This window comes from Aquarana catesbeiana, linkage group LG05, assembly GCF_042186555.1.
Source record: "Aquarana catesbeiana isolate 2022-GZ linkage group LG05, ASM4218655v1, whole genome shotgun sequence".
Taxonomy (NCBI): Eukaryota; Metazoa; Chordata; class Amphibia; order Anura; family Ranidae; genus Aquarana; species Aquarana catesbeiana.
In genome coordinates, this window is record NC_133328.1 from 245,933,378 (window position 1) to 245,955,572 (window position 22,195).

Here is a 22,195-nt window from a genome sequence, read left to right on the forward strand (position 1 = left end):
ATGGCTGAGGCTATAGTAGTGTATACTGCATTATGGTCAGACCACGGAATCGGAATTATATCTGATGCAATAATTTCTGGTATCATTCCTATTGTTAGAAAAATATGATCTATTCTGGTGAAGGTTTGATGGGGGTGCGAGAAATAAGTGAATTTCTTTTTCATTGGGTTACTTTCTCTCCACGAATCTACCAGATTGTATTTGGAAAGAAGTTGAGAAAAAGGTAATCTAGAGGTTATTTTGGATGATGTAAAAGGTGATTTATCTAGAAATGGGAGGAGGACCTGGTTCGAATCCCCACACATTATCACTGTTCCTATTTTGTGTGTATTAATCACTTGTAATATATGTGAGAGGAATGGTGTAGGTTGTTTGTTAGGAGCGTAGTAGGAAATCACCGTGATTGCTGTATCCATTATATAACCCATGAGTATCAGGTATCTACCTTCTGGGTCTTTAATTTCTGATGATAAGGTGAATGGTGTGGATCGGTGAAATGCAATTAGAGTTCCCCTTTGCTTGGTACAGGCAGAAGCCGTGTAAATTTGTTGATAAAAAGGAGAAATATATTTTGGAGTAGAATCTTTGGTGAAGTGTGTTTCTTGGAGGCATACTATGTGAGCCTTCTTGTTATGGAAAGTACGGAAGGCTTTGGTCCTTTTTTGAGGGACATTTATTCCCTGACCATTCAGGGAAAGTATATTCAGTGGTGCCATGGCAACAGATCAAATAGTTTTGACTTACTTTTTGTTATGCAGAGCTGACTGCACAGATCAACCTGTGTGGACTGAAGAGATGAAAAGATAGAAAAGAAACCTGTGAATTCTGGAGTAAAGAGTAAACAAAAAACATATGAGATTAGATGATACATTGTATAAATTATTTTTTGCAAGTAATCACAATTTACCCGTGAAAGAGAATAAATATCTCTCTCAGGGGAATAAGTGCCTTCGTCACACTCCCACATAATATGGTTGGGAGAATGAGGAGGGCTAATGGGGGTACACGGATCTTCCGCTTACAGGAGAGAAGTGCTATGTCAAAAGACATCAAAATGATGTTTCATTAATTGGAGTGCAGAATATAGTTTTTGTTGAAATTATTTATTCCAGGGTGGTTGTATATGGTTAGTCTTGCCCTAGGCTAAATAATTCAGTTAGAACCATCTCTTAGTATAATAAATGAAGAGATATCAGGAATTAGGATGTCAGTCCATTGAATCTTCTTGGTCCATGGATGATGTGGCATAACGGCCTCTTTTGTGAGAATGATGATTCCCATTTTGTTCTGAAATTTTCTGAATGCTGCCTGAAGGTGAAGATGATGCCATTCTTCTGCTTGTGGGTTCTGTCAGATTTAATTTTAAAAGGGTTTGTTGTAGTTCATCTGCTGATCTGCTTCTGTAAATTGTACCTTGGTAGTTAAATCTGACTGAAAAGGGGAAGCCCCATTGATACATAATGTTGTGGCGTTGCAGTTCCATTAGTTGGGGTTTCATGGATCGTCTTTTAGTAATAGTAAGTTGGGATAGGTCAGCAAAAATTTGATAATTGTGTCCTTGAAAATTAAGTTCCTTTTTTTCTCTTGCAGCAATTAGTATTTGTTCTTTCGTTCTGTAATAATGAAATTTTGTGATTATATCACGTGGGGGTCCATCTTTCTTTTTGGCTGTGAGGGCTCTGTGTACTCTGTCCAGTTCTAAACGTTCAATAGGGATATCTGGCTTTAGTTCTTGTAATAGAGCAGTAATAGTAGATTGCAGGTTACATAGTTACATAGTAGGTGAGGTTGAAAAAAGACACAAGTCCATCAAGTCCAACCTATGTGACAGGTCTGTCACAGTTTCAGGTATTCCCCTTATGCGCAAGTTTTTGAACGTCTGGCTCTATTTTCGTAATCTTCGAGCTTAGTTTGAAGTATTAAATTCTCTTTTTTTAATTGTTCCAATTCTGTTATATTTACTTGGGTTGTAATTTCAATTTCATCCATTTTTATTTCTAAGGCTGCGGTACGGTTTCCCAGCTCTCTTATTTCTTTGGTTAGGCTTTTTGTTATTTGGTCTGAGGTTTGTTTTAAAGCCTTATGAAGCATCTTTTCAAATTGTAATAATATTACTGGGGATGCTGAGGAGGCTTGTGGAGAAGTTTGTGAGAGGATTTGTTCTGTATCTGACTCAAATGGAGAGTCTTGCTGTGACATTTTCTGTCTGTGAGAGCGCCCTGATGCTGTATCTTGTGAGGTGACTGGAGCTGCTTCAGCTGCAGTGAGTGCCTGTGAGCTCTTTGTGAGGTGATTTTTATTTCTGCCACGGTTTCCTCCCAGTACCATATTTCCTGCCCAAACTTTCACAGTTTGTTCCCTGGGGTAAAAAGGTTCAAATGGATACCTTTTGAGCCTGCAGGCTCCGCTTTGTCCTTCTCTTCTCTCCTCAGCGGTGTGGAGCTCTAACAATGCATGTCTGCTCCGCTAGGCTCCGCCTCCTGCCCCGTTATTGTTTTTTTTTTGTTTTTTTTTTATTATTATTTAATATTTTCTGTGTTGTATGTGTGTTTTGTGTGATATACCTAACACCACTGTGGGAGTTGAAGATAGGGAGTGGGAAATTATATATTTCATTTAATCTAATTAGGTGAAAGAAGATAAGGATATTCTTAATAGGGTTTAAGGAGGTGGGTGGTCTGGGGCATTGGTGGCGGACCTTGGCACCCCGGATGTTTTGGGGCTGCACTTCCCTTGATGCTCCTCTAAACTGCATAGTGTGGGGGTATTGTGGGGGGTGTGGGGCCGGGGCGTCTGGGGTGCCGGGGTTTGCCATCACTGGTCTGGAGTATCGCCATGGGGTTTTTTTTCTCTTTTTTTTTCTTTTTCTCTTTTTTCTTTTTTTTTTCTCTCCCCTCTTCTCTCCTTTGCTCCCCTCTCTTCCCTTTTTTAGTAGGGACTCCTGCAGTGAGTTGGTATATGTTTATATGCCTTATGTTCTACATATTATTATAATATGGTATGTTCTTTATTATTACCTATAGGATGTAGATAATGTCTTTTTTTTTTTTGTTGTTATGTAAATTTGAAAGTTTTCAATAAAAACAGAATTGAAAAGAAACAAACATCCCTGTCCACAAGCATGAACTTAATTTAACCTCCTAAATTTTTTTTTTTTAACAAGATGGCTTATGAGTTGTTCATAAAATATATATGAAAAATATATGATATGAGGCCTTAGTAATTAATTCTTTTTAACCCCAATAGTCCTGACAGTAGCTTTCTGCATTGGCGTTAATGCACGTTTAGCCATGCTAGCTTTTAGCAGCATTTCTCTGCCCCTATTCAAAATCAGTGATTCCCTATGAGAGCCCATTGATTTGAATAGAAGTTGCACCAGAAGTCAAATCATGATGATCCGACTTGCAGTGCGGCTTGTGCGCTGAGAGTCTTGAAGGGGAAACCTCGCCAAAATAAAAAAACTGGCTTGGGGTTCCCCCCCAAGAACATACTTAACCCTTCGGTCTGGTATGCATTTTAAGGGGAAACCCAATGCCAAAATAAAAATGGTGTGGGGGCCCCCCAAAATCCATACTAGACCCTTATCCAAGCACGCAGCCCAGCAAATAAGGAAAGGGGGTGGGGGAATGAGTGAGTGCCCCCCCTCTCCTGGACCATACCAGGCCACATGGCCTCAACATAGGAGGGTGGGTGCTTTGGGGCAGGGGGAAACTGCATCCCCCCACTCCAAAGCACCTTGTCCCCATGTTGATGGGGACAAGGGCCTCTTCTCGACAACCCTGGCCACTGGTTGTCGGGGTCTCCCTCTCCTGATGTCGTCTTCCGCTGCTGGTTCTCCTCTCTCCGCTGTCTTCTCCCTCTGCCGGTTCTCCTCTCTCCGCTGTCTTCTCCCTCTGCCGGTTCTCCTCTCTCCGCTGTCTTTACCCTCTGCCGGTTCTCCTCTCTCCGATGTCTCCACTTGCTGCCAGTCCTCCTCTCGCCGCTGTCTTCCCCCTCTGCCGGGTCTCCTCTCTCCGCTGTCTTTACCCTCTGCCGACTCATGCATGATGGGGCGGTAACATCACAAGGGGAGGGCCTCCAGATGACGTCACCTGCTGGTCTTGGGGGGCGGCGCCATGCCAGGTTTTTTTTCTCCACTTTGGAAGGGTTCCCCTTCAAGATCCTCGGCGCACAAGCCGCACTGCAAGTTAGATCATCATGATCAGACTTCTGGTGCGATTTCTATTCAAATCAATGGGCTGTCATAGGAAACCACTAATTTTGACATGTCAAAAAAAAACAAAACACTTGACGAGGCTTAACGCAGTTGTATCCAGCGTTAAGCCGTGTTTAGCAGCTTTTACCAGCATCATATGCTGTAACGCCGGTTCTCAAAACATGCTGGCCATGGTTTTTTTTGGGGGTTTTTTTGGGGGGTTTTTTTGCGCCTATGCCACTTACAGCTTCTAAAAGTCTGTGTGTGCATGGTCACACAGAATAACATGGAAAGGCATTTTTAAGCTGCAAAAAAAAGTCTGACGTTGCTTAAAGTAGCTGTAAAAACACCCTGTATGCATGAGGCCTTTATTAATTTTTAACTTAAAGGTGATGTATTGTTTTTAGAACCTACAGAAAATGAAAAGCCACTTTTACTGCTTTTTTTAAAAACTTAGAACCATTTGTGAAAGTTTGACATTTGGTTACCCAATTATGAACTGCTATGCAAAATGTTTTGTCTATTTGGTATTATTTTCCTTTTATGAATCTCTTTTGTTTTTAATTTCAGTTCTGTTTGCTTAGCATTTTGCAATTTCATTTGTTTCCTATTTTAGAGACTTGGTGTGCTCCATATTGGACAGAGAATTGAAGAGCAAGCACAGTTTGAAAAAATATACAAAAACGGTATGTTTCCTCTGATTTTTCATGTAGACAACAATGTGAAGGCCAGATGTACCATATTGTGCTTTTATAGTGACTATCTGTATAAATTTGATGTGATTTCCTTTGACCGCTTGAGGATTTTGATACACCCAAAAATACATCAACAGGGGGTTTAGGACTCCTTTTTTACAGTCGAGCTGCTTTTCCCGCTGCAACCACTCCTCCTAACACTATTACCGGCAACTGCTGGCTGTCAAAATATGACCGCTGGCAATTGCTTTGTATTACACAGGAGGAGTAGCTGCCAAAATGCCTCCACTCCTTTGTAAAATGATACTTGGAGATAGTTAGAAAGTGACATTGTGTAAATACAATGTAACAGCGTGTTGTAGATTAAATTAGACTAGATTAAAGGTGTGACCTTTGGTCTGCATATAACATAACTTAAACCTTACAAGTTACTTTTTCTAATAAAATTGAACCCCTTGTTAACCCCTATTTAACCACTTCAAGGCCACCCACAGTACATTTATGTCATTACTTTGACGTTAAATACCTCTGTTATGGCAGCAGTTAGCTACCATAACCCCAGTATTTTCTTGTACTGCGGGCGATTCTGCATCTAATAAAAGTGGTCCTGGAGGTGGATTCTCCATGGGATCACTTTTATAGGTGGCAGGAGAGGTGCCCTCGGACCTGTCGGTTAGCCCGGTGCCGATCTGATCCTTTCTGTGGCTGAGAAGGAAGGCGAGTGAGGGCAAGATAGCCCCCACTCGGCTCTATGCCCTTGAAGGAACAGAACGACATCCGACGTCACTTCCGGCCTTAAAGGGATGATTTTTTTCATCTGTTAAAGGCAAAATTACTTTTTTTTTGTTTAAATGTGAGATCTGAGGTCTTTTTTGACCCCAGATCTCGCAATAAAGAGTCCTTGTCATGCTTATTTCTATTACAAGGGATGTTTACATTCATTGTAATAGGAGTAAAAGTGATCAAAACTTTTTTTTAAAGGGAAAGCGTAAAAAAAAAAAAGTAAAATAAATGAGAAAAAAAAAGTAAAGCGCCCCGTCGCCTCCGAGCTTGTGCGTAGAAGCGAACACATACGTAAGACGCACCCACATATGTACACGGTGCTCAAACCACACATGTGAGGTATCACCGCGATCATCAGAGCGAGAGCAATATAGCACTAGACCTCCTTTAACTCTAAACAGGTAACCTGTAAACATTTTTAAAGCGTCATCTATGGAGATTTCTAAGTACCGTAGTTTGTCGCCATTCCACAAGTGTGCGCAATTTTAAAGCATAACATTTTGGCTATCTTTTTACTCCTAACATCATCTTTCAAATTACCGTATATACTCGAGTATAAGCAGAGTTTTTCAGCACTTTTTTGTTGCTGAAAATGCCCCCTTTGGCTTATACTCGAGTCAAGCACTTTTCTGCAGCAGAGAATGACATTTTCCGAACCGACTTTGGGGCCGTGTATCTCGGGGCCACTTGGTGCTAGGAACCCCAAATTCGGTGTACAAACCCAGTGGAACTAGCACTAAAACATATCCTGGGGTTGCTAGCACCAAGTGGCCCAGAGATACAGGGCCCCAAAATCGGTTCCGAAAATGTAATTCTCTGCTGCAGAAAAGTGCTTGACATTTTCCGAACCAAATTTGGGGCTCCGTATCTCGGGGCCACTTGGTGCTAGGAACCCCAGCTTTGGATATGTTGTAGTGCTAGTTTCACACTTGAGTTTGCACACCAAATTTGGGGTTCCTAGCACCAAGTGGCCCCGAGATACGGGGCCCCAAACTTTGGTCAACTTTGTCCATCTGCAGCAATGTCATTTCGGGACCCTTTGGGTCCAGAGACCCCAAATTTTGACTGCAGCTAGAGGGCATCTAGGAACCCTTAACTACCGAGTTTGAAGTTCGGGGGACCTATGGCTGCATAGTGAGGCTGCAAATGGGCATTGTTGACCCTCTTTTGCACTTATAGGGCGTACACACGGTCGGACTTTGTTCGGAGATTCCGACAACAAAATCCTAGGATTTTTTCTGACGGATGTTGGCTCAAACTTGTCTTGCATACACACGGTCACACAAAGTTGTCGGAAAATCCGATCGTTCTGAACGCGGTGACGTAAAACACGTACGTCGGGACTATAAACGGGGCAGTGGCCAATAGCTTTCATCTCTTTATTTATTCTGACCATGCGTGGCACTTTGTCCGTCGGATTTGTGTACACACGATCGGAATTTCCGACAACGGATTTTGTTGTTGGAAAATTTTATCTCCTGCTCTCCAACTTTGTGTGTCGGAAAATCCGATGGAAAATGTCCGATGGAGCCCACACACGATCGGAATTTCCGACAACACGCTCCGATCGGACATTTTCCATCGGAAAATACGACCGTGTGTACGGGGCATTACAGTAGCTGTGCATTTCTCACCCTAGGCTTATACTGGAGTCAGTAAGTTTTCCCAGTTTATTGTGGTAAAATTAGGTGCCTCAGCTTATATTTGGGTCGGCTTATACTCGAGTATGTATGGTATACAAAAAAAATTGGGCTAACTTTACTGTTTTTAATTCTTTAATCGTACATCACGGGACACAGAGCCATAGTAATTACTATGTGGGTTATAGTCCACCTTCAGGTGCTGGACACTGGCACACCAAAAACAGGACGTTGCCTCCCTATATAACCCCTCCCATACCGGGAGCATCTCAGTTTTTTCGCCAGTGTCTAAGGTGTTGGTCAGGAGTGATGATGTGCTGTGCTCAGCTTCACTGGAGCAATCCTTGCTGGGGCTAGCAATGCAGCCAGATCCATTCAAAGTGTCTTTTAGGCCAAATTGAATGGTATCCGGGCCTTGTGTCCAAAAAAACAAGGTCTTTGCTTGTAAACGCTTCTCTTTTTAGAAAGCTGGACCCCGGAATCCAGTACTTTTGGTATTAAGGCCATAAAGTTTTACTGGTGGGGTGCTATTACAGGTCCAGGATTGTGGGTTCCTGAAGGTTTGTTAAAGGATCCCACCGTGAAGGGTGAAGATTGGGTCTGTTGGTTTTACCACAGAAAACCCTGCGGCGGGAAAGGTAAGTGGAGTTTTCTAAGGAATCTTTAAATGAAATGTCTCCTTTAAAGTAAATGTTGTCATGCCTAAGTGTCACCACTGGGGGCTGTATGGAGCACGTACCTTCTCATGCTTTGCTCAGAGATCACGCTGTGTCACAGAAGCAGCAGACTTTCCTGGACCTCCCCATGTCAGCCTACTATGGGTCAGGTCTGACCCCTCCAGGACCACCTCTTTCTTAGCCCATAAAGGGCAGCTGTCTGTCCACACCAGTCTTCTTTTTTTCGTCCTCGCTTTTTTCGTCCTGTTCGGGTTCAGCCTCTCCCAGTTCAGAAGACCCCCCCCATATAGGCTGTAAATCTCCTGAGGAGATGGGTTCCCGTGGTGCTGGGATTGTATGGTACATTATAAATGACTGTGTATTACTGGAAAAGGTCACTGGCAGTATAAATGACTGTATATACCTTCGTTAGGCAGGTGCTGGCACTCTCTCTTTCCATGTTTTTGTGTGTTCGGGCAGTGGTTTGGCTCGCTGGGACTTGTAGTTCACCGCCTCCACATGTATTCCTTTCAGGAAGCTCAGAGTTGGGCAGGGGAGGTCAGAGGCGGCTTCCTCTTTGGGTTGCCTAGCAAACACCAGAATGCTCAATGTTGATTTGCAGCAGGCTCTGTCCTCTAGGCTAATCTCAGCCTCCAGATGATCAATCTGCTGCTCTGTGAATCCAGCCTTTAGAGTGTGAGTAGTAGAGCTGGTCGATGGATGTTCAGATGAAAGTCTGGAAAGTGGCAGTTCTTCTCCTTTTGCAGTTTTCAAGACTGCTGTAGAATTTGTGGCTGTTGACCAGGTCAAGATGACAGCAAAGATAATGGCTCTCAGCCCACAGAGCCTTATGGTTGAAGCATTGTTTGGCTGATAAGGCTTCTAAGCACAGTCTGTGTTCGGTGCCATTTGAAGGGGAAGCTACTCTTCGGAAAGACTTAGAATCAGCAATTCAGCAGGTTTCCGGCGGCAGATCTGGCCTAATCCCACAGAAGAGAAAAAGACAACAGCAGCCCTTTCACTTTAACAAGAGATCCAAAGAAGGATTCAGAGAAGCCAGTGCTTACAAACAGATAAGTCCTTCTGAAGGTGTCTCTGCTTAACCCTCTCAAGTAGGAGCAAGACTAGCCCTATTCGGGAGGGTTTGGGTGGACAAATTACAGAATGCCTAGATTGTAGCCGTCATTCGATCACGTTATCTTCTCGAGTTGAGAACAAGGCCCCCTCAGACCTTGTTCGTAGAAAGTGGTCTTCCTACGGATTTGGAAAGGAGGCAATGTTTGCAAGGATATAGGGGAGCTGTTGGCAGCAAGGGCCATCCTTCCGGTTCCAAGGCACGAATTGGGTCAAAGAGTTTGTTCCCCTGTGTTTTCGGTCCCAGAGGCTTCAGGGGGTTTTGGACCAGTTTTTGACCTCAAAGTCCTGATTTCTTACATGAAGGTTCCACCATTCAAAATAGAGTCATTGGAAATGATCATTTCGGTTGTGGAGTCAGAAGACTGGATGGTTTCCATCGATCTGGCGGATGCGTATCTTTATGTTTCCATAGACGCATCTCACCATCGCTTTCTCAGGTTTTCCGTAGAAGGCTCTCATTTTCAATTTTAATGTCTCCCATTCGGTCTCTGCACGACTCCGATAACGTTTTCAAAGCTACTGTCTGCTGTCGACGCGACTCTCAGTGTCAAGGGAATGCAATTATTCCATTACCTAGACGACCTGCTACTTCTGGGTTCGTCAAATGAGCTCCTTCTAGTTCATGTGAATTTTACCTGCAAAACACTAGCTCATTTTGGTCGGTTGAGCAACTTTCGAAAGAGCCAGATGCATCCGACCCAAATGTTGGAGTATATAGGAGTACAATTCAACATGGATCAGGGTCCTGTTTCTCTTCCTCAGAGGAAGGTCCAGGAGATCCAGTCTCAGACAAAAACAGTGATAGCCAGGCCTTCTAGGATGGTGAAGGAATGCATGCAGTATCTGGGGGTTCTATCAGCCACAGTTCCAGTAGTCCCGTGGGTCAGGTGGCGCAGAAGGAGGTTTCAATGCAACTTTCTTCTTCAGTTGGATCGTCACTCCTTGTTCCAGAAAATCTATCTGCCAATTCCGATCATCTGGTCCCTGGTTTGGTGGTCAGTAGCTCGCAATCTTTCCCGCTGAGTTCCGTTGAAGGCCTCAGAACCAATAGTGATGACGACCAATGCCAGTCTGGCAGGCTGTGGGGCACACTGCCTGGGACAGCAGGTTCAAGGCCAATGGAACCTTTGTGGGGCAAAGAGTTCAAATTTCCTGGGATTGGATGCTGTCAGACGTGCTCTCTTAGCGTTCCAACCTATGTTGCGAGGTCGAGCTGTCAAGATTCTTTTGGACAACACAACTACGGTGGCTTATGTGTCTCATCAAGGGGGCACAAGAAGTTGCCCTCTCCTTCAGATGGCGTGTCAATCTTCCTATGCGCAGAGAAGAATCTTGGCTCTCTTACAGTAGCTTATCTCCCAGGGCCTGGGAAAGATTTGGCAGATCGCTTGAGTCGAGGCTTTGGGGATCACAACGAATGGGGCCTCAACCCCAAGTACCTACGCAAGATCTTCAGGGTCTGGGGGACGCCTTCGATAGCTCTTATGGCATTGGAGGAGAATTGTCAACTGCCTTGCTTCTTCTCCCGGACCTGGCACCCACAGGCGTTGGGTCAGGGTGCTCTGTCCAGGTCTTGGAACTTCCCCTTGGGGTATGTGTTCCCGCCGCTTTCATTGGCTCTCAAAATCCTGCTGAAGATTCAGCGAGAAATGGTCACCGCAATAGTAGTCCTACCTTACTGGCTCAGGGAGCCGTGGTTGCCTCTGGCTTGGAGGATAAAGTTGGGCTCACCAATCCCACTGCCTCCTTGTCAAAATCTCGTTCTGCAGAGTGGGGCCTGACACCCGAACCACAGGAGGATGAGGTTAATGACTTGGAAGTGAGAGGGGGCCTTTAACTGGCTTGGGTCTCTCTGGCGGTGTAGTGGAGTCATTAATACAGGCTCGTAAGAGGTCCACGAATGTAACCTATCACCGGATCTGGAATACTACAGAAAGGGGTTGGGACCTTGGATCTCCTTCAGTATCTAACATTTTGGAGTTTCTGCAGAGTGGTCTCCAAGGGTTAGCTTATAATTCCCTGAAGGATCAAATCCCCGCCTTGTCGGCTATGTTGTGTACAAGATATGCTCTACATCCGTTGGTGATCTGATTTTTAGGGGCAGCCATAGAAATCAGACCTCCATTGAAATCGTTTTTTCCAAAAGAGGACTTAACACTAGTCTTGGGAATATTGCTGGTTCCTCCGTTTTGATCAAGCTTTCTCTTGTTCATTATTTCCTTTAACAGTTTTTTTTTGTTTCTGTTTTTTTACTAGCCGTTGCCTCGGCCAGAAGAGGCTCCGAGTTTTGCACCTTCTCATTTAAAGAACCATATTGTTTGGTGCTCCCAGACAAGATAGTCCTTAGGCCGATACCGAGCTTTCTACTTAAGGTGGCCACTTTATTTCGTATGAACTGGGAGGTCATTCTCCCAGCCTTTCCGGGCGATACAGCTGATGATGAGTGGAGTAGGTTAGACCTGGTCTCTGCGGTTTCAACCTACCTGAAATGGACTAAAAGCTTTTGAAAACAAAATCAGCTGTAGGTTTTCCCAATGGGGCCTAAAACGGATATGCCAGCAACATCCAGAGTTGTGTCTTCCTGGTTTGTCAAGACCATACATATTGCATACAAAACGCTGGGCCTTCTTCCTCCTTCAGAGATCAAAGCACATTTGACGAGGGGTATGGCAGCATCCTGGGCAGCATACGCGAAGGTCGCCCCTGAGTTAGTTTGCAGAGCAGCAAGCTGGAGCGCACCCAACACCTTTTATTAGGCATTACAGGCTTAATTTGCAATCCTTATATATAAAATTCACAAAGTGCATCCACATAAAAGTGCAATCCTTATATAAAATGCTGAAAGTGCATCATGCATGAATATAGACCTAATTAATAAGTGCAAATCCTGTGACAATCAAGTGTCCAAACAAAATACGATCAGTAGATTCAAACTGAAACAAAGAAGTGCAAGAAAACAGTGTCCATGAATGAAGTGTTCATCAAGCTTCTCCTGAAAAGTGTCCAAATCACAACAAGCTGGATGTGCTCTCCCGTGATCCCCCACTTGTACTTGCGCTCACCTCTATTCGTGTGACACGGTAGTTAAACAGTGTCAAAACACGCATTGGGGCCACTCCTGGGCTCACTCAGGATGCAATGATGCATGTCCAATCCTCACAGGTAAAACATCATTCATAAAAGAGAAAAAGAAAGCTCCATGGTGTAATATAGTAAGGGATTTATTTAAAGTAAAAGAAGTTCCTCCAGGAGGGTACTCACAGTATGCAGGTGCTACAGTGCACCAAACTATACAGGTGTATTTCGTTTAGCAGCGGCTCGTATGGCGTGCGGTGTGGTGTATATTCCTCTCCTTCCCTGCTGACAGCTCCGTCCTACCCCTCCCCGACGCGTATTCGGCACAGGGATAACGTGCCTTCCTCTGGGGGATTCCTCTGGGATCATCCCCCAGAGGAAGGCACGTTATCCCTGTACCGAATACGCATCAGGGAGGGGTAGGACGGAGCTGTCAGCAGGGAAGGAGAGGAATATACACCACACCGCACGCCATACGAGCCGCTGCTAAACGAAATACACCTGTATAGTTTGGTGCACTGTAGCACCTGCATACTGTGAGTACCCTCCTGGAGGAACTTCTTTTACTTTAAATAAATCCCTTACTATATTACACCATGGAGCTTTCTTTTTCTCTTTTATGAATGATGTTTTACCTGTGAGGATTGGACATGCATCATTGCATCCTGAGTGAGCCCAGGAGTGGCCCCAATGCGTGTTTTGACACTGTTTAACTACCGTGTCACACGAATAGAGGTGAGCGCAAGCACAAGTGGGGGATCACGGGAGAGCACATCCAGCTTGTTGTGATTTGGACACTTTTCAGGAGAAGCTTGATGAACACTTCATTCATGGACACTGTTTTCTTGCACTTCTTTGTTTCAGTTTGAATCTACTGATCGTATTTTGTTTGGACACTTGATTGTCACAGGATTTGCACTTATTAATTAGGTCTATATTCATGCATGATGCACTTTCAGCATTTTATATAAGGATTGCACTTTTATGTGGATGCACTTTGTGAATTTTATATATAAGGATTGCACATTATATATATATATATATATATATATATATATATATATATATATATTTATACATGTATGTTTTTATTAGCATACTAATTATGGTTTAACATTTTTGCACAATTAGTTTATATTTTATACTCAGTTTATATATATTCATATTTTTTTTCAATTCACATTTTTAGCGCGAGCACAATTGATTTTATTTATATTCAAATACACGGAATGAAACGTGGTGAAGTGTTTGCTGCTTTAAATATAGTTGTTTTACTCCTTAGAGGCATTGGTCCACTTGTGGCTCGCAAGAACCCCACCTGTTTGTTTGTACAGGCTTAATTTGGCTTGTCCGCCTGAGGAAACATTTGGCTCTACGGTTATTTCGGCGGCTGTTGCCCATTAAAAATTTAAGTAGCATTGCATTGAGGGTTTGGCTTATTTTTTATTTTTTGTCTTCCCTCCCTTCTTAATATTGCTTGGTACATCCCATAGTAGGCTGACATGGGGAGGTCCAGGAATAAGGATAATTGTTATCCATACTTACCGTAATTTTCCTTTCCTGGATCCTCCCCCATGTCAGCTGGGGATTCCCACCCAGTTTATCCATCGCATGGCGGGTTTTTTGTTTGAACACTGGTGTGGGCAGACAGCCACCCTTTATGGGCTAAGAAAGAGGTGGTCCTGGAGGGGGTCAGAGGGGGCGGAGCTAACCCATAGTTGGCTGACATGGGGAGGATCCAGGAAAGGAAAATTACAGTAAGTATGGATAACAATTTTCCTTATTGTTCCTCCGGCTAGCAGGCAGACCTCCGGTAAGTTTGGGGGGTTTTGCTTCCTCCAGACACCCCCACCTTCCCCTCTTCATGAGGCTGAGTATAAGGGAGAACTGAAAATGATCGGTAATGCCGTGTTCTTTCATCGCCCCTACTCGGTGGCGGCTTCCAGGTCTCCTCCACGCCATCCCTCCCTCACTCACAAGCCGATCCTGTCGGATCGGAGGCCCGTGTTTGCGCTGGGAAACTCTTTTTTTGAAAGAGAAAGGGGGTGGCGCGATGCGAGGTGGGGGCAGGGCTTAGCGCGGCGTTGCCGTCCTCCAGCGCGGAAGTGTGTTTAAAAAAAAAATAAGCTCCATTTGTGCTGGCTGCAAAATTGGCAGAGAGACATAAGAGCAAAGAGGAGCATGAAAGAGGTTTTGGTGACACAGGCATTTCCTATTTGACACGTTTACTATTTGCATCAGGCTGAGCATTAATAGCAGCGGCAGTGGCTGGACTATTGCTCAAGCAGTGGATGCGATTTCTTCTGGTAGTACACTCTGCTTTGTGCATCGGGCTAAGGTCAGAAGGGGGGGTTGAAACACCCCCAAAAAAGAGCTAAAAGGGTCTCCCTCAAGCTCTGGAAAGCCTACTCATTTCTACAAATGGTATCCTCCCCCGAGAGAGGTTGGCTGGTCAGAGTGAGCATCGGGCCATGAAATGTTTGCAGCTGTTTTCAATACTGCAGCCCCTGTTTATTTTACTAAAAAGATCTTTTTTCCGCAGCCATGATAAGTTATTTTTTTTTTTTTTTTTTTTAAGGAAAAAAAAAAGTTTAGCAAATTTAATCACATCCCAGTATGGGTCAAAATGCAACAGGTTCTCTTCCATTGCCCGGGACCCTCAAACTGAGGAACTAGGTACGGGAGAAGACGAATTCCCTCAGGGGACCGTGGTGAGGCTGATGACTCCTCTTCTGAGGTGTCAAATGCGGGAGAAACAGCTGTTTCAATCTTAAGATTGATGGTGCAATTTCTTGCTGAGTGGTCTGCTCCACATTTATGTACCCTTAACTGAGTGTTTGGGTTCGCTAAAGCCTCCTCAAGCTGTGCACGCCTTTTTCTGTCCATTCATTGTTGGAAAAGCTTTTTTGTATTTGAGAGGATCACCCAGATAAGCATTATTTTCCCTCCTAAAAAGTTTTCACACTTTATCCTATGGTGGAGGAAATTCACTAAGTAGGGTATACCAGCAATTAACTCTGTTATATTCTCTGTGAATAAGAGTTTGACTTGTCCGACAGACAATGCTCAAATGCTTAGTGATCCAACGGATAAAAAGTTGTAATTCCTATTAAAAAAAAAACACTTTTTTTTCTTTGGCAGATTGAGTGTCTCAGCCTACACTGACAGTAATTGATTAATCGTTGAGAGGCCAGTTTAAACAGGTGTTCAAGGTTATCCTGCTCAGCAGGCCCAGGATCTGGCAGCTTTATGTTTGCAATAGTTGCTTTTGAGAGCTTCTATGCTTCAGGCCTTGCGCCCTTTGCTAAGCACCATGCAGAAGCTCCTGGCTAGTCTTCCTTTTGTGTTGAAACAGCTATTTGGGGATGTTTTGGATAATACATCCAAATAAATTCTAGTGGAAAAGGTACCCCTTTTACCATTTAAGAAAAGGAGTAAATGTATTTTCGTTTTTAAAGCTCCTTCTCTGCCAGGGGCATCAGCCTCCAGGCAGTCACGACGGCTTCTGCCATAAGGTTCAAAAGGTAATCCTCAGGGTTAACCCCAGGGACAAAAGAGGTCTTTGGAGGAGGAAACCTACAAAATACTGACGCCTCCTTATGAGCAGGTGCCCCGGCTCGCTCAATAGGGAGAATTCTTCTGCAGTTCTCAACGATCTGGCAGGTAGAGTGTCAAGACGAATGGGGGACTTCCTCAATAGTTCCTAGGTACAAACTGGAGTTCCTAGAGTTCCCGTCTCCTTGTTTTCTCAGATCAAACGTTCCTAAGGATCCAGAGAAAAAGAAGTGTTTCTCTCAAGCATTGGGTCATCACTTTTTTGGCAAAAAGTGATCGTGGTGGCCCTCATGTAAGAGAAGAAGTTGGGGTTTGATTAAATCCAAATGGACATTCTGGGTCTCAAAAATCTAAATTCAATTCCTGAATATAACGACTCTTTTTTCGCATGGAGCCAATCCAATCAGTTATCGCCATCCTACAAGGAGGAGAACTTCTGGAGTCAATCGACATCAAAGATTTATACCTCCATATGCCTATTTCCTTGCTCACTAGTAATTTCTACTTTTCAAGGTGGAAAATCTTCATTTTCAGCTTATAGCTCTGCTTTCCGGTCTAGCTACTGCACCTTGAGTGTTTACAAAGGTTCTGGCCCCTCTTCTAGCCAGATTAAGGGCCCAAGGTATAACGATTATGGTTTACCTGGACGATCTGTTCTCGATAGTCCAGTCGGTAGTCCGCTTAGACCAAAGCATGGTCACCACATTCAACTACCTGGAATATCTAAGTCAGTTTCTCAGCCTAGGAGAAATCTTCTTTAAAACCATGAAAAGGGCTAAGATACCTGGGTCTGATCATAGGTACACCCAGAAAAGGGTATTGTTGCCCCAGGCTAAGATCAGTGCCATAAAGGAACTGATTTAGGTGGTCGAAGCAAAATGAATTCTTCCATTCAACTTTGCATGAGGTTGTTCGGAAAGATGGTAGCTTCATTCGAGGCCGTTCCTTGTGCTCAGTTTCATTCGAGACTGCTGCAAAACATTATCCTATCAGCTTGGAACAAAGGGTTCAAGCTCTAGATTCCCAATGTGTCTGACTCCAAAGCCTACAGCCACATCACCATGAAAGCGCCCGATCTCGTCTGATCTTGGAGGCTAAGCAGGGTCGGGCCTGGTTAGCACCCGGATGGACCACCTGGAAATACCAGGTACTGAAGGCTGGGTACGCCGGAGCCTCAGTTTATCGTTAATATCCAAAAATCTGCAAAGGGGAAAATCCTTCCTTCAGTTACCACGGAAGTGGCCCAGATCAGAAATGACCTTGCTCATTATCATTCTAGAAATTCAGGCAGAGCACTTGGTTCTGAGGGCCTGATGTTCAGTTTACGGTATTGTCCTGCCAGGATTTAATCCAACTATGCCACAGAAATGGCCTATATTAATCACCAAGGGGGCACAAGAAGTTGTGCGGCCCAGAGAAAGGTGAATCATATCCTATCTTGGGCAGAAAACAATGTACTTTGCCTATCGGCAGTCTTCATTCTAGGAATAGAAAATTTGTAGGCGGACTTCTTGAGTCACCAGCAGTTGTTCCCAGGAAAATGGTTCCTTCACCCCGCTATCTTCCTGTCAATATTTTCAAAGATGGGGGATCCCAGACATAGATCTGTTTATGTCCAGGTTCAACAAAGAAATCAACAGCTTTGTGTCAAAAACAAAGGATCCGCTAGCATGCGGAACAGATGCCTTGTTATTCCCGTAGAATTGGTTCTCACTGATTTATGCATCCCCTCCTATTCTGCCTGCGCCCACGACTTCTTCGCAGGATCAAGCAGGAAGAGAAGTCTGTGATTCTTGTGGCCTCCAGTGGGGCCCAGGAAATCTTGGCATGCAGGGATCATAAAGATGACAGAAGAGGACCCATAGACCCTATATCGCCACGGCCAGACCTTCTTTCGCAAGGTCCGGTATTCCATCCTACTTTACAAATGCTAAATTTATCAGTTTGGCTATTGAGACCCACACTCTGAAGAAACGTGGGCTGTCGGTTCAGTGGTTTCTATCTTGATTAGTGCAAGGGCAACGTACAGGTACGTTAATCTGCCTGTACGTGCCCTTCTGCCACAATATATCTGCGTGAGGCAGTTGGGAAGCGGTTAATCCCCCGGTTAGGTCACCCCTGAACCCTTGGGACTTGAATTTAGTTTTTGGCAACATTACAAAACAGCCTCTTTTTGGACAGATACGACATATTCCCTTGGTCCTTTTTTGACAAGGAAACAATTTTTTTCTGGTAACCATATCTGCTGCAAGAAGGGTATCAGAATTGGCTGCTTTTTCTTGTAAAGAGCCATATTATTATTGTTCACAAGGATAAGGTAGTATGGCGACCTCATCCCAACTTTTTACCGAAGGTAGTATCAGATTTTTATCTAAACCAGGATATTATTCTAGCTTCATTTTTTCCAGAACCCTGTTCTATGGAAGAAAAATCACTACATTCTCTTGATGTGATAAGAGCAGTCTACTTAAAGACGACTGCTCAGATTCGGAAAATGGATGTTTTGTTCGTATTGCTTGAAGGTCCTAAAAGAGGACAGGCAGCATGGAAATCTACTATTCTAAATGGATTGGACAAGTAATCATTCTAGCTTATGGTTTAAAGAGGTAGTTTCTACCCTCTCAAATCAAAACGCACTCCTCTAGGGCTGTTAGTGCTTCGTGGGCAGTGCATCACCAAGCCTCCATGGCTCAAATCTGCAAGGCCGCAACTTGGCCTTCAACCCATACATTTACCAGATTCTATCAGGTGGATGTAAAAAGACATGAGGATGTCGCCTTTGGGCGCGGTGTACTGCAGGCAGCAGTATAAGTCCTCTGATCTCATGGTGCCCTACTTTTGTTGTCTCCCTCCCCTCAGTTGCCATTGCTCTGGGACATCCCACATAGTAATTACCATGGCTCTGTGTCCTGTGATGTACGATTAAAGACACAGAGGTCCTGCCCCTCTTTCTAGTATACACGTGTATTGCTTTGCTGCAAAACTGAGATGCTCCCGGTATGGGAGGGGTTATATAGGGAGTCAACTTCCTGTTTAGGGTGTGCCAGTGTCCAGCACCTGAAGGTGGACTATAACCCACATAGTAATTACTATGGCTCTGTGTCCCGTGATGTACTTCAAAAGAAAAGGATTTTACAGGTAAGCTGTTATAAAAATCCCATTTTTATTTTTTATTCAAAGATGTGTATTTTTTCCAAACAAATTGCACTTGTAAGACCACTGCGCAAATGCAGTGTGACGTAAAATATTGCAACAATCGCCATTTTATTCTCTAGGGTCTCTGCTAAGCAAATATATATTTAAGGTTTGGGGATTCTAAGTACAGTAATTTTCTAGCAAAAAATACTGATTTAAACTTGTAAGCAAAAAGTTCCAAAAAAGGCCTGGTCTTAGAGGGGGTAACCCAAATGAGCCATGATTAACTCCTTCCACCCCTAACTATTATTTTTCTGCAGATTTTTTTTTTTTCTTGGTTTCTAAATTTTTTTTACCAATAATCTATTTTTTTTCAGTGTCGCATAACAAGAAAAAGCACAAAATTGAAAAAGACAAAAGAAAAACACCTTTTTTCACTTGCAAATAACTTTTGTATATATTGTACCTTAAACATAATTTCTTATTCACACATTACAGGATACAGGACAGTATTCAGTAGGATAGGGTTACGCTGCTATCTTTAGGAGATTGGGCACTGATAAAACAAAGCTGTAGGGACAGCCAAGTATAGCCTCTCTTATATCTAGCATGCTTCAGTTTTTTTGTTAGGATGTTTCTTGCTAGGTGTCCTAGGAGAGAGAACAGCTTCATTCTGCTCTGAGAGAAGCTACCCACTTTTATTAAGATTTTTTTTTTCTACTAATTTTCTTTAGTGGCTGTGGTGCCTCTGTGAATATTCTTTCTTTCTTTCCAAAAAAGCTAATCCTCAGCATAGCCTTGGAGGCTGTACTTGGACCCTGCCGTGAGGGGGTGCGGGGCTGGCCTGTAGTGTTTCTTCCAGCACTGACCTGGGCATGTGGTGCAACATGATGAGGGAGCCGCTGAGTCCTTTAGAGGTCCAAGTCCAGTCTATGGTCCCCCCATCTGGTGAAACCCTTTTCTTGAAAATTATTTAGGGAGTATGTTCACAGTGAGGGAAAATATCTTGAGGGGAGCATGTGCCTCCCTCCCCAGTTTTCTACCTCATGGAAGTGCACAGGAGAAGACATCTGTGATCAGCAAGGTCCTCACACCCTTATGGGAGAGGTTGCCTTCCACATCATCTAAGTGTAGTGGTGGCCATGATTATTTGTGTTGCTCTCTAAAGGAGGGAGCTGAGGGTTGCTACCAATTTTTTAATTTTGTGCCCTTTGCTAGACCTGAGCGCCACACTGAGCTTGCCTTTTAGATGAGTTTACTGCACATGCATACATCTTTTTTCAGCATATGCAGGACCAGGTTGCAGACTCCCCGCTGCCTCTCCACACCACCATTCGGACTTTGGCATTCTGCTGCCTCTAGTCACTTTCACATTCACCTCTCTTGCTGTTGCATACTGGTCCATGAGTATACCTAACAGGATCCCCTCAAGCATACACGGCAGATCACAAGGGCAGGGACCACTAGGCCTGATCGACTTACATTTAGCTTGCAATCCAGGACAGCGGGAGGCTACAAGCATCAATTTTAAGGACCCTGACATGGATAATGTGTATCACTGTCCAATGCCTAAGGCGTAGCACTCCTTAGAGTCACCATTAACCCGTTCAGGTTTGGCACCTTCCCTGTGCTTAACCAGGGAGAATTCATGGAAAAAAATCACAGCCATGTTGACTTGTCTCTGACCTAATGAATTTTAGTGCACACAAACAAAATATAATACCCAATTTTTTCTTAAAATATAAAAGATGAAGTTGCATCGAGTAAATAGATGCCAAACATGTCAAAACTCAAAATTGCACGTGCCTGTGAAATGGCAACAAATTACAGCACCTAAAATGTTTTATAGATGGCACTTTAAAAGCATTTACAGGTTTTCTGTGTAGAGTTAATTGTGAATGATGGCCCCACTGATATTCGCAGCAACACCCCACATGTGGTGCAATCATTGTTTACATACACGTGAGGGACCTATGCTCATGTTTCCCTTTGCATGTATACACTGGGGGTGCTTTTTACATTTTTTTAAATTATTTATTTCAATGTATTTTTTTGCTATCACAAGGCAGTAAAAATCCGGCTATGTAATAGCTTTGGGTAGGTGACAGGTACTTTTTATGAAGACATCAGGACCCCCATTGTCTCTTCTGCCCTCTGCAGCAGCTAGTCAAGCACAGATCGTGCTTGATTAGCTGCTTCCCTGGCCAGGGAATGACCGCTCTAAAACTGGAAGTGATTAAATCATTGTTGCTTACAGCTTCTTTAGTCACAGAGGGGACCAGGAGAGTTGGGAGGTTGGCGCTGCTTCCCACCACTGTAAAAGTGATCGGGTGACTGTGGAGCCTCCCAGATTACTTTTACTGGGCAGCCGATCGCCGGTTGTAACAAAACATTACCAAGCTTATGGCTGCAGATATGAGCTTCTTATAACCTCTTGCTGACAAGGACTATTTTCAATGATTGACAGGCTTCAGGTTGCTTAAAACCCAAATGGACAAATGTCATGAAGCTCTTCTAAAAAAAGTTATTTGCCCTTGTGCTCCAAGACTTTCAGCCTGCTACCATGTCTGTCTGTCAGACTTTGGCCATCTGGTGCAAGACCATTTCCCAGGACCCTGATTTGGTTCTAATGGACCCTGAGGTTTTTCAGCCACTGGAGCTCTTTCCTAAGGCCCTTCTCCACTTCATGATGGACTGGGGATGTTTTTTATTAAAATTCCAGCCTCCTGTCTGTTCATGGAGGACCCTTTGGCTGAAATGTTGGTCTGCCAAACGTCAGTGCTAGAAGCACCTCTTGTGTATCTGTTTTAGTTGGAGTGCCTCTTTAGTGCATCCATTGATACTTGTATAAAAGATTTCACTAGGGGAAAGAGAGTACCCTTTTGTCACGCAAAAAAGAATTCTAGGCCCACCTGGGGAGTGTGTCCTCTGAGCCTAAGAAGCATCCCTTCCTTCCCTTACAGGCCTCCAAGTCCATGGCTCCTAGTTCCACTGAAAGCTCTGGACCCATAAATCCATGAGCAAGTTCTCCAAATGAGAGGACACCCCCATTTATTCACATCTACATTACAACAGGCAGACCTTCATGCTGCTCTAGAGCAGTATCACTCATAGCCCTTGTGCTTAAAAAAGGAAAGGTTTTCCTGGGTGGAACTCCTCTCTCCAGCCCTATTCACCTTGCACATGCCAGGGGTGGAGAGGTGCCAGGTGGACTTCTTCAGTCATCAATGTCTGGAATCTGTAGAGTGGTTTGTTTACCCTGTGGTATATTACGACCTTTGTCACAGATGAAGAACATCGGACATGGACCTTCGGTCCGAATCT

The 22,195-nt window shown here is 43.9% G+C and overlaps 1 protein-coding gene and 1 pseudogene across 1 annotated transcript in view; both read left to right on the forward strand.

Annotated features, from left to right (window-relative positions):
- The window catches only part of SACM1L (SAC1 like phosphatidylinositide phosphatase), a 281,982-nt gene that overhangs the window by 213,969 nt on the left and 45,818 nt on the right, over positions 1-22,195 (forward strand). Inside the window, exon 15 of the mRNA XM_073630675.1 lies at positions 4,812-4,881. Within this exon, the coding sequence (XP_073486776.1) occupies positions 4,812-4,881 (70 nt within the window). The remainder of the gene's footprint in view (positions 1-4,811; positions 4,882-22,195) is intronic.
- LOC141146383 (5S ribosomal RNA) lies at positions 16,780-16,895 on the forward strand (annotated as a pseudogene).